Source organism: Rosa rugosa, chromosome 5, assembly GCF_958449725.1.
Source record: "Rosa rugosa chromosome 5, drRosRugo1.1, whole genome shotgun sequence".
Taxonomy (NCBI): Eukaryota; Viridiplantae; Streptophyta; class Magnoliopsida; order Rosales; family Rosaceae; genus Rosa; species Rosa rugosa.
Window position 1 is genome coordinate 12743932 of NC_084824.1, and position 11122 is coordinate 12755053.

Genomic DNA, 11122 nt, shown 5'->3' on the forward strand with positions numbered 1-11122 from the left:
GTACACGAACCCATGACCCTTGGGTTTGAACTTTGAAGGCTCACCCACCCAGTAAGGATGGGTAGCAACAAACAGAAGAGGTTGAGTCATGAGAAATCGAGCAACTCGATCGAAAGAGTTGCGGAGTCCTCAAGACCCTTCAGATTCCTCGAGAATCAAGATGACCTAACCTCAGTCCCACAATCACTTTTTTGTCTAATTAATTGTCAAAAGAAGTACATATATATAGAAGGATATGAAAATTCATTAGAAATAAGAAGGTCTCCACCATAAGCAAACATATCGGACCATATATTATTACAGCACACTAGCCAGTTGAGTCTTCATACACAAAATACAAACTGATGAAAAACTACCATATGCAGTTGAAGGAATTGAAGGCCCTAGCAAATTCACAATTCGTCCTAAAGGGTCTCTATATTGTCTAATATATATATTGACCTAAAATCCTAAACCAAACACCTCATTTATGCTTCTGAGCTCTTACTTAACCGATCGATCCTGCTTTTGCTCTATGCTTTCGTCCACTTTTGGCCTTGTATTCATGAGAACCTGCATGATACAGAATGATTTCAAATGTTAACAAACCTTTACAAGCAGCTTGCAGTACGTAGTACTGAATTACTGATGATTAAAAGTTCTAGAAAGCTTATCGATCATCACCTTTCGAAGCATGGTGTTTTCGTTAACGAGGGTCGAGATCTTTTCTTCCAAGTTAGAATTGGCATCCTCCAACTCCTTGGCTCTTAATTCCAGGTCATTGACGTAAACCTTTTTCCTTTCACGGGCTTGTTGAGCAGACACTCTGTTCCTTAGCAATCTGCTAGTTTAGGGCATTGTACGAGAGTTCTTGATCAGTACTGTTAGTTGGAACCGGATACTAATTTTGTTGGAAAGTACATGTCAAGCTGCAATCTTATGACACTACATCTTTCAACTGATAATATGAGAACCTAAAACCATTGAGAAGTAGCTAGTAGAGATATAATTGAGATTTTGGTCAATATTTGCCCATATAGCTAACCTATACCCCTTCCAAGTATCTAGGTCTAGCTGTGAACATTTAACATTATGATAATTGCAATGCAGATAGCTATAACAAAATGGCAACCAGATAGCGAACAAAAATTCCAGGTGACATCAAAATTAGGGACAAATATATATTGTAAATGATCTGACAATTAAGGTAAAACAAAGAGACAATTGAACAACTCATCATCTCCACTTGGGTGACAATTATGCAATGCATTGGTTTTATTTTAGCGATTTTGTTCTGCTGATTATTAGGAATTCAATCAAATACAAAAGCCTACTCTATAACTTCTCCGATGCCTATATATGCACCAAATTGGACGAGGGTAATGTTCCCTTGCCCAATTGTCTAGCACATAATGTCGTAGTCTAACAATACATAAAAGAAATTAATTGTGCAAAAATAAAAGACGATTAGTAGTACTATCGGTCTCATAGTACCTTTTGAGTCTTCGATACTCCTTATCTACGGGGTTTCGCCCTCTGCGGCGTTTGCCCGAAAGGCCAATTTCCCCAGGGTTGTTCTTGCTAGTGGCATTATTGTTGGTGACTGTAGAGGTGCTAATGGGATTATCATCAGGCGGTGTAACCTCGACGTCCGGAACGGTGAACATATCTTCGTCGCTATCTTCTGGATTAACATTACCATCATCATCATCATCATCATCATCCCATGACCAAAATGAATCAACGTCTAATAAGACATAAGATGAGACATCGAGTATTGTACATACATTTAAAACCCCCAACTCAGAAATTTAAGAAACTACAACGGAATTAGGATCTGCAAAACTAACCTAGTTTATGCTTCGTGTTACTTTGATGATCTTGGAGAGAGTGAGGGGAGCTAGAAGAGTTGTTGGCATTGAACCTTCTCCATGAAGACGAAGAAGACCCGGCTTGGTGCTGATTCTCCAAACTAGAAGACATTGTAGTGGCAGTACTGGTTCTCTCTCTCGAGCTCTCTCTCAAGCTAGCTTGATGATATGGGTTTTTATGAGTTATTAATTAATGGTGGGAGTGACGTTGCAACTGGTCTGGTTAATTGAGTTGGGAATGGTGTGTGTTGGGGATTGTTTTTGAGGGAGATGAACGTACGAAGGGGATGAGCTAGCAAAGCTTTGGTTTGAGAAGGAACACGTTGATGTATAAACAGCCGCCCGAGACTTTTCCCCCAAACGACACACAGCCAACCATTTTTCCCACTGTCCGAGAGAAAATTTAATTTGCGAGTAACAAAACAATGCCCATTAATATGGGAACCCAAAAAAAGAAGAGGTTAGAATGAGGAATTGCTGCCAATAGGGGTTCGCAATTAAGATTGGCAACGTCTGGGTTTGAGTGGAACTCCACCCAAATTCAAATCTTAAAAATCTCGAAAGTCCCTATTGGTAGGTAACCGGGTGACCAGCAGAGTGAAGCAATCCCGGTCTTATATCGCGGGCCTAGCTTAGAGCAGTTCAACGGGGGGCCTTAATTGGGGAGAAAAGCCTCTTATAACCAAAACTTTCTTTGCCAAAAAAAAAAATGTGATGAATTGCTACAGCCCATCAGGTGGTAAGTGTAATCTACATCACTATTTTCAGCTACCACTTTTGTACGTGGTTATTGTTCGCTACAGAAGTACAAAAGTTCTTAGAGAGTGTCATATTGGGTTATGTGGCTCCATGTAAGGATAAAGAGAAGTTGTGCATTGAAAAATATACACAACAGTATTCAAAATGTAAGTAGGTGGATCATTGTTCATACTTCATATATAGTACACCGAATGCCAAGCCTTTTTCGGATAAATCTGTTACCCTCACAAGATGATTCCGTAACACAATGATTGGTATCAAGGCGGGTAAATGATCTCGGTGCCAATTCAAAACTTTCACATATGGAACCAATTCAAAGAAAATTTCTAACTAGGTGTCTGGGTCAAAGACTAAAAACAATTTATTGATCGAAGAGATTCGATATAGGTGGAGTCAGAAGCTAGGTGAAGAAAACAACACTCGAGGTAAAATCCTAATCGAAAGGGATCATGATTGATCTAACTCAACTAAATGATGGTTGGTGAAATAGGTTGCATCTTGACATCTTGTTGAAGTGAAGAACTGAAGATTGTTGAAGTAGTACATAAAAAATGGGTCACTGCTAATGATGATAGGGGAAATTCATTATAAACCCAATTTCTAGAAAAGTTAATGGAAAAAATCCACCTATTTTTTTTTTTTTCAACCTACACCCAATTATTGCCAACTAGGATAAAATATTATCTTTCTTTTTCTTAAAAATTACACATATTGCCACTATTTAAATCTGATAAATATTAGTTAATTAGCAAAATTAACGTCCTCGTAATCATAAATTTTTTATTGGTCCCATTATTCTAGCAATAATGATGAGTAGAAGGAAAATTGCTAGAATTATGGATCTTTTCTTACATATTTATGTTTTTTGAATTCAAAGATTTTATAGATTTAAATGAATGTGGAATTTAAACTTTCTATTTGAAAGGCAGATTTTGTGTTTTCTATTTCTGTTTTCCATCTATTTACTTGCAAGTTGACTTCACTACTACATATATAGGCTTTAATGACATTTTTTTTATGGCATTTTAGCAAAAACGTCATTAAAAAGTATTTTAATGACGTTTTCAGGTTAAAACGCCATGAATAATTTGATAGTGAAAAATTTATGACACTTTTGAAACGCCATAAAAAATTTTAAATACCATGACGTTTTATAAATGCCATCAAAAAAAAATAGACGGCGTCTGTTAGACGCCATAATTATAGGCGAAATCCATGGCGTTTGTAAACGTCATACTTAAGAAACTTTAATTTTTTCAATTTGCCCGCCCGCGCCTAGCCTATTTTTCTGTTCAGTTTCACACATCCCAATTAACTTTAATTTTATTTTTCTTCTATTTTCTTCTCGTTCTCTCTCTCTCTCTCGCTCCCACCCAATTAACTTTAACTTTAAGTTTCACACATCCCAAGTAATAGAGTTTTGTTATTTGTGAGGTGTAATATTTTTTGCTAATCGGATAATTGATTTTCTGCATTTAATCAGAAAATCAATAAATATAATTTTTTTTTTAAAAAAACTGAAAAAAATTCCATGGCGTTTGAAAAACGTCATTAAATTTAATTCAATGGCATTTCTGAAACGTCATTGAAAGTATTTTAATGACGTTTTCAAAACGTCATGATTTTTAATGACGTTTATCAAACGTCGTTGAAACTTTTTTAATGGCGTTTTTAAAACGTCATTGAATTCTTTTTAATGACGTTTTTGAAACGTCATTAATTTATCTAGGAAAAGACGGCATCGGTTTCTACGGCGTCTGGGGATGGCGTTTAAAAACGCCATAAAATGGATTCTATGACGTTTTTCAAACGTCATTGATATATTTCTGTCTAGTAGTGCTTAAAGGTAGATGTTTGAGTTTTTAACCTAGCTAGCTAATAGGTTGTTTTATTATTATTTTATTTTTTATTTTTTTTAACCTAGCTAATAGATTTTGAGATTTTGTGGTTTCTATTTCTGTCTTTCATCCATTTACTTGCAACCTGACTTAAAGGTAGAGGTTTAAGTTTTTAACCTAACTAATAGTTTTTTTTTATTACAACCTAAAGATTAGACGTGTGTGTTTAGTTAACCTCACTTCTAGGAATTTTCATTTCAACCTACTTATTCGAATCATTTTTCACATCAACCTCTTTCTTAGGTATTCTATCATTGCGAGTTGACCATATTTCTTAGGTTGAAAATATCTAACTTATCCCTATATGCATATTCCTATCTATTAGGTAACAATTGAGAATGAACAATAATCATCAAATTAATATGACAATATGCAAAAGGAAAAGTTCAAAGAAAAGAAAAGTATCTTGTTCTAGGTATGACAATATACCTAGAACAAGATACTTTACCATAAGAAAATTTAGGGCACAATGATGACAAATGAAAAGATTTGAAAACTAAATCTCATAAATAACATACCTTATGAGTAGATACCATACTTTCGAAAGCCAAAGATTAGAAAGATAATATGGTCACGAATGCATAGGTGATAGGTGATACATAAGTTCACAATAACAAATTTGAACTTCTTTCTTATAATCTATAGAACTGAACTAGTATAATGGCGTTATATATATATATCATCAATGAAAATTTGATGCATGATTTAAGCCATAATGTAATATGCTATAATTATACATCAACACTCTACAAGGAAGGTTGCCCAACCTCTCAAAAAAAAAAAAAAAGTTGTCCAAAGATAAATCAGGCAAATAAAAAAACACAAAAAAAATATTGATTATACATCAACACTCTACAAGAAAAGTTGCCTACATGGATTGGGTGTAGATTGATAGAAAAATATGTGTGGATTTTTCACTTTTTCCCAATATCTCTTTAGAAATTTGGGTTTATATCTAATTTTTTCATAATACAACGCTTTTGTTATCGCTCAGGGTAACTAAGAACAAGATCACTCCCATATACCAGTGATAGCGGACCATTCCTTTTCTGTTGCACACTTGCACTGTGTATCAAAGCTGAACGAGACTCGTCGCTTTTGTGTGAGACTTGATTATAGGGGTGATTAAAAAATAATTCTTTCACTTGTAAAACGTGTATTTGTCTGGCTTGCCATTAGAAAAAGGCACTGTTCTTTTATTTTCTTGACACCGGAAAAGAATAAACATCTTCTAAGGAATAAATGTATAGAAAGATAAGTGTGTGTGTATATGTGTGTGTAACGTTGTAGTATGTATGAAACAATTTTGTTGTTACCCAGTATCCATTTTGAGAATGAGAAGGAGAAGGAGAAGTCCTTCTATTTGCCATCCTACAGGCTTTCAAAAGACACTGGTGATCGGCAGAGATCCATCAATTCAAGAAAACCGATCATTCTCTCACATTCATTTTCCTCCTCAGGCAAAATGCTCGGTGTCTATGAATCATCATTGTCTCGAAATGTAGTAGAATTATGTATTCTACTAGATCACCCAAGCATCTGGAGTGCAGATGCCATGGATGTCATGAAACGTTCTCAGAGTTCAAGTCGTGCGGCTGGTCGCCTCTGAGGATCGAGCCCCCAGAGTGCTTCAGGTATATACGGTATCATTTTTCACATGACTTCCAAATTTTACGGGTTCATTTTTCTTCAAATATTGGACTCAATTTGCTGGCTCCACTTTTTCAAACATTAATTTTGGTTTTAAAAAGAACATCCAAGGTCAAAAAAAATCTGTAACATGACTAACATCTCATACTTAGACCTGACAACGTATGATACAAGTTCTTTGAAAAAGGGAAGAGAGAATTTTCTATGTTAAAAGAAAAAGGGTTGTATTTTGACATGTCTAGCTATGCTCTCACTCAAATATATATGGACTTTCACTTTCCCCGTCTAAAGTCGGGAAAATAAAAGATGTGAACTCTTAAATTTTGAAGGTTCAAGTATGGTATTGCTTCATGGTATGTACATATATTTCAAATTTAACATCATTCATGCATCTAGTGACAGTTCGATTCATATCCTCTGTTTTTCTTTTTCTTTACTATGATTGAAACATGTTGGATGAATTGCCTAGAATAAGAGTGTTCCCACTGTTCTCACATTTTGACAAGCAAATCAAGGTAGCATACTAGCATGCGTTCTTTTGAAAACCGCCCTCATCAAGCCAAGTCTTTAGTCTAAACTAGGACATATTCCATCTGCAGACTAGCTTAACCACTTGGATTTCTATCTGGGTGATTATAATGTGATTATATATCAGATAAAAGGAGCAGAGAGTGGTCCATTTCAATTTCCTTGAGAAGTTCAACAAAAGGTAGGGTGGCTCTGCCTCTTCACATGCCCTTGGGTCGGTTAACAACGTGGGGTTATTGGCTATCTTTCTTTCTGTCTAGGCCACCACTCTCCTCAGTCCTCACACATCTTTCCTCCACCACCCCAAGCAATAATGTGTTCACCAAGTTTCTGCAATCTCCATATCTGCTTTTGTTCTGGTTATCTGTCATAAATTTATAGTTATAGAAGATGTTAAGACACTTATGTCATCAACCATGACTGCCCAAAATTGTTTAGACTACAAAAAATTGATCATGCATACCTCACAGTCTGTTTATTAGTCTACCTGTTTATGCTCTGTCAAGTCAATGAGCAACATCAAATTCTCTGTGGCATGTATAAGAATAATGTTATTGGTTGCTTTGATCAGTTCTAAACTTCCAAATGAGACTACTTTATCATATATTTATCACTTTGGATTTGATTATTCTTTGGGATGGGTAGAAAACAATCATTAAGTGGAGGGGTGTCGTGATCCCTTTTTGTGTTAACATGCCAAAGACTACACCTTTTTTTTCTTAAATCTTCTTTCCAAATTTGCACTTCTATAACTTTCTGGTCAAAACCAACACTCTGTCCGGATCGAGTAGGCCAGGTAGGAGTGCGTGCTCGATAGATTTGGTCTGTGTAAGCTAAACTGACACATAAGAAAATTTTACAGCGTTCCAAAGTACTGAAACTCTGAAAATATGAGCTGTTAATTAGTCAATGCTTGCGGAGTACTATAAAACACGCCGGCCAAGTTGTATACATATATCTTTTTTTTTTGGTCAAATAGTTCATTCATTAACAAAACAACTACAAATGTAGAAGTAGATGTACATAAAGGAAGCAAATGTCCTAGACCCAGAAGCCCAATAGACAAAAGCTTAATTAACCTACATCCAACAGAAAATAACACACCGAAGCCCAAAAGCCCAACAAAAAAAAAAAAACCTAGATCTAGAATCTCAAAGCACTGCCTCCAAGAGACCAGCCGCCATGGCTGCTGACCCCCAAGTTGCAGAGGAAGTAACATTAGCCAACGCTTCACTTCCGGATGCCAAGGGTTTGTCCACCATCATTCTCCATACCCGAACAGTCTGCAAAAGAAGGATAAAGGTACCAAAAGACATAAGATGTATACATATATCTTCTAGTTTTAATTTTTACCTATTTACACAATAGTAGCATCTGTAAAGATGAAATCTTGTTGGGGCTTTGTGCGTGCCCCTATGTATATATTGTGAAGTTCACGTGTTATTTAATATATTTCAGGTGCCTGGCTGGAGGAGTGAGTTGTCTTCTGAAATTGATATCGTAATTATCCCATAATTATATATATTCCCTTGCATGACATACACGCCTTAACCAGCTCATGTGACCACCCTTCTGTCTAGTACCGCTGCTTTTGTATTGGGATATATAGGAGGCTACGTGCTCTTTATCCTTCTTCACTCTTTTCTATTTGCCTCTCTGTTTCTTCTTCTCTTCTTCTTGATTCACATCTCATTACATAGCCATGTCTACTGAGACTACTAATGTAGTATCTGTCCCCACTGCTAAAGATAATCAGGTAATTAACACGGCCTAATATGATTTCGACAGCTTTGATTATGTTGTATATGTTGCTCTTTCTTAGTTTTGGTTAGAGACTCTGTACAGCATCTCATCTAGTAGTTCATTTTAACCTCTTTATGTAATGTATAATTGTATATATCAATTTTACTAGTGGAATGAAGTATAATTGTATAAATGTTCAAACTGTCAATAGTTTTACTTGCAACGTACTGGTTCAAGCTTTATTACTTGCTTAGAACATCTAGAATTTTGGCTAAAAGGCTGTTTGAAATTTGCAAAACCTAGTACTGCTTGTCATATGTTCATGTATGATGATAATATAGTTACTAGGTTCTAACTAGCTAGCTTAGTATGTTATGCTGCTACACATTCAATTATTCATCTAATGAAGTCAGATTCTGTAATAATATAAATGTTTGATGGTTCAACTGCTAACAATGTGTTTGGTACTAGAAAATAGGTTTTGATTCATTACTTCATCACTATGCTTTGGCCTTCAGAACTCATAAGGCTGTAGAAGCAGGTGTTCCTGATTTGTCAATGTTGTTTTTACTTCTTATAATGCTTCAGAATTGGTTTGTCATGGATAGTACTTGCAGCTGATAAGATTTTGTATTATGGCAGCAACATGAGAAAATAGTAAAGGAAGAAACACATGCAGTTGAACAAGGTGGTACTCCACCATCCAAGAATGATGCTGAAAAGCACGAAAAGGATAATTGTGAAGCAGAAAAGTCTGAAGGTTCAGAGACTTCTATCACTAGATCTGAAGAAACACCGGTGGTCAACCAGGTCGAGCCTCCTGTGGTTGCTGAGGTTGAGAAGGCTGATCATGTTCCAGTCCAAAATGTCAAAGCTGATCATCAGTGTCAACCAATTGAAGCAGTTAAAATTGAGGGAGAGAAACCATCAGTTGAAGCAGTTGAAAATGAGGAGAAAATAGCAGTTGAAGCAGTTGAGAAGGAGCTGGAGAAGACACAAACTATTGAAGCAATTGAGAATGAAGAAGCAGCGAAGGCACAGACTACCGAAGCAGTAGTTGAGAATGAACCAGAGAAGACAGAAACTATTGAAGATGACAAGAATAAACCAGTGGAGGAAATAGCAATTGAAGCGGTTGACAAAGAAGCAGACAACACACCTGTAGAGGAAGTAGCAATTGAAGCTGTTGAAAATGAGCCAGAAATACAAGCTAGTGAAGCATGTGAGAAAAAAGAAGAGAAGAACATAGCAATTGAAGCAGTTGAGAAAGAATCAGAAATACTAGCTACTGCAGTATGTGAGGATAAAGCAGCGGAGAAAATAGCAAGTGAAGCAGTTGAAAATGAACCAGAAACACAAGCTACTGAAGCATGTGAGGATAAAGCAGTGGAGAAAATAGCAATTGAAGCAGTTGAGAAAGAATCAGAGAAGACACAAGCCATTGAAGCAGATGAGAATAAACAAGAGGAGACACCAGCTATTGAAGAACAGAGAGATTCCACGCCCAAAATTGAAGCTTTTGAGTCTAATCCATCAAGTGAAATAGTCAAGCTTGAAGAAAATGTTCAGGGTGAGAAGGGGACTACTGCCGATGAGGGCAAGACTGCTTGTGAGTTAACAACGAACAAGGAAGCTCAAACGGTCGAGAAAGAAGCAGGTGTGGTTGATAATATTAAGGACGAGACAATGCAGAGTGAAAAAGCTGCTGAGAAGGAAGAAGAGTGTGTGAAAGTAGCACAAGCAACTAAAGAGAGTGATGAGAAAACTGAAGAAGCATCATTTGAAAATGAAGCAAAGAAAACTGAGGATGGTACTAATGAACTCAAAAATGCTACAGATCAAGTTATTGAAAAATCAGTAGCGGGGGAGCAGAAGAGTGATAGAGATTTGGTTGAGGGTTTAGTCAAAGAAGATGAGTATAAGGACATTAAGGTGAATGGAGAAGAAGAGAAAAACAAGTCCAAAACTGATGTACCCCCAACTCTTGAGTCATGCAAAGATGGTGATCATGAGACTCAAACATCCAAAGACCAAGCACAAGATGTTTCAGTTAAACCAGCACAGAAGCAATCAGGTAACAATATAATTTCAAAGGTGAAGCAATCTTTAGTGAAGGTGAAGAAAGCTATAATTGGGAGATCTCCCAGCTCAAAAGTCCTTTCACCTGAAATCAAAGGAGATCATGAAAATGTGAAATAGTTCTTTCGGTGGTCGATTGAATTGGTGTGCCTCATTTGGTATATACAGGAGGGCAAGGACCATGCTTTTTTTTTTGTTTTGTGTGGGATTTTGCAAGATTTTGTTTACTTCTTTCATTTCAGCCTTTCAGGGGCAAACAGTAACTACTTCTGTTTGTTTTGGTGAGTAATATGTGTCTGAAATGTAATTGACATTGTATTTTGTACTGAATTGTTTTGTTCTTCTGTTTCATTTTAAGTTATAGTCGGTTGCATGAAACTGTAATATTACCCCATGATATAAAGAAGGGTTAAATTCATTTTACTCCTTGAACTTTACATCTAAAATCGTTTGTGTTGTCTATCTTTTAATTTGATCACATAGACTATTACACTCTCCAATACGATCAATCATACCCATATGTAAACTAATTTATCAATTTCTTTATAAACTGGTGACTATTCACGTCCACGTACTCAAGGTCTAGTTTAGCCTTAGCCATGTAAATGGTGTGTT

At 36.2% G+C, this 11122-nt stretch overlaps 2 protein-coding genes across 5 annotated transcripts; one reads left to right on the top strand and one right to left on the bottom strand.

Annotated features, from left to right (window-relative positions):
- Window positions 1-222: 222 nt before the first annotated feature.
- On the bottom strand, window positions 223-2292 carry LOC133709823 (transcription factor HY5-like). Of its 4 annotated transcripts, none has more exons than XM_062135720.1 (4): window positions 1830-2292; window positions 1474-1660; window positions 664-823; window positions 223-552 (listed from the first exon to the last, which is right to left on the bottom strand). In XM_062135720.1, exons 1-4 carry the CDS (start codon window positions 1960-1962, stop codon window positions 484-486), a joined length of 549 nt encoding a protein of 182 aa, XP_061991704.1. In that variant the 5' UTR covers window positions 1963-2292; the 3' UTR covers window positions 223-483. The 4 variants fall into 4 exon arrangements, with proteins under 4 accessions (XP_061991704.1, XP_061991701.1, XP_061991703.1 ...); XM_062135717.1 differs by having other exon boundaries at window positions 1474-1726; window positions 1830-2270; XM_062135719.1 differs by having other exon boundaries at window positions 1474-1663; window positions 1830-2253.
- Window positions 2293-7867: 5575 nt separating this feature from the next.
- On the top strand, window positions 7868-10906 carry LOC133712157 (uncharacterized). Its single transcript, XM_062138241.1, has 3 exons — window positions 7868-7987; window positions 8144-8441; window positions 9071-10906. Exons 2-3 carry the CDS (start codon window positions 8388-8390, stop codon window positions 10625-10627), a joined length of 1611 nt encoding a protein of 536 aa, XP_061994225.1. The 5' UTR covers window positions 7868-7987; window positions 8144-8387; the 3' UTR covers window positions 10628-10906.
- The last annotated feature ends 216 nt before the right edge of the window (window positions 10907-11122 follow it).

Excerpts from the sequence above, each read along its gene's own strand:
- LOC133712157 (XM_062138241.1), top strand. The coding sequence starts at position 8,388 with ATGTCTACTGAGACTACTAATGTAGTATCTGTCCCCACTGCTAAAGAT. Across the intron at positions 8,442-9,070 it reads CCACTGCTAAAGATAATCAG|CAACATGAGAAAATAGTAAA; the intron begins GTAATTAACACG and ends GTATTATGGCAG.
- LOC133709823 (XM_062135717.1), bottom strand. The coding sequence starts at position 1,962 with ATGTCTTCTAGTTTGGAGAATCAGCACCAAGCCGGGTCTTCTTCGTCT. Across the intron at positions 824-1,473 it reads GAGTATCGAAGACTCAAAAG|CAGATTGCTAAGGAACAGAG; the intron begins GTACTATGAGAC and ends GCCCTAAACTAG. Across the intron at positions 553-663 it reads AAAACACCATGCTTCGAAAG|GTTCTCATGAATACAAGGCC; the intron begins GTGATGATCGAT and ends TGTATCATGCAG.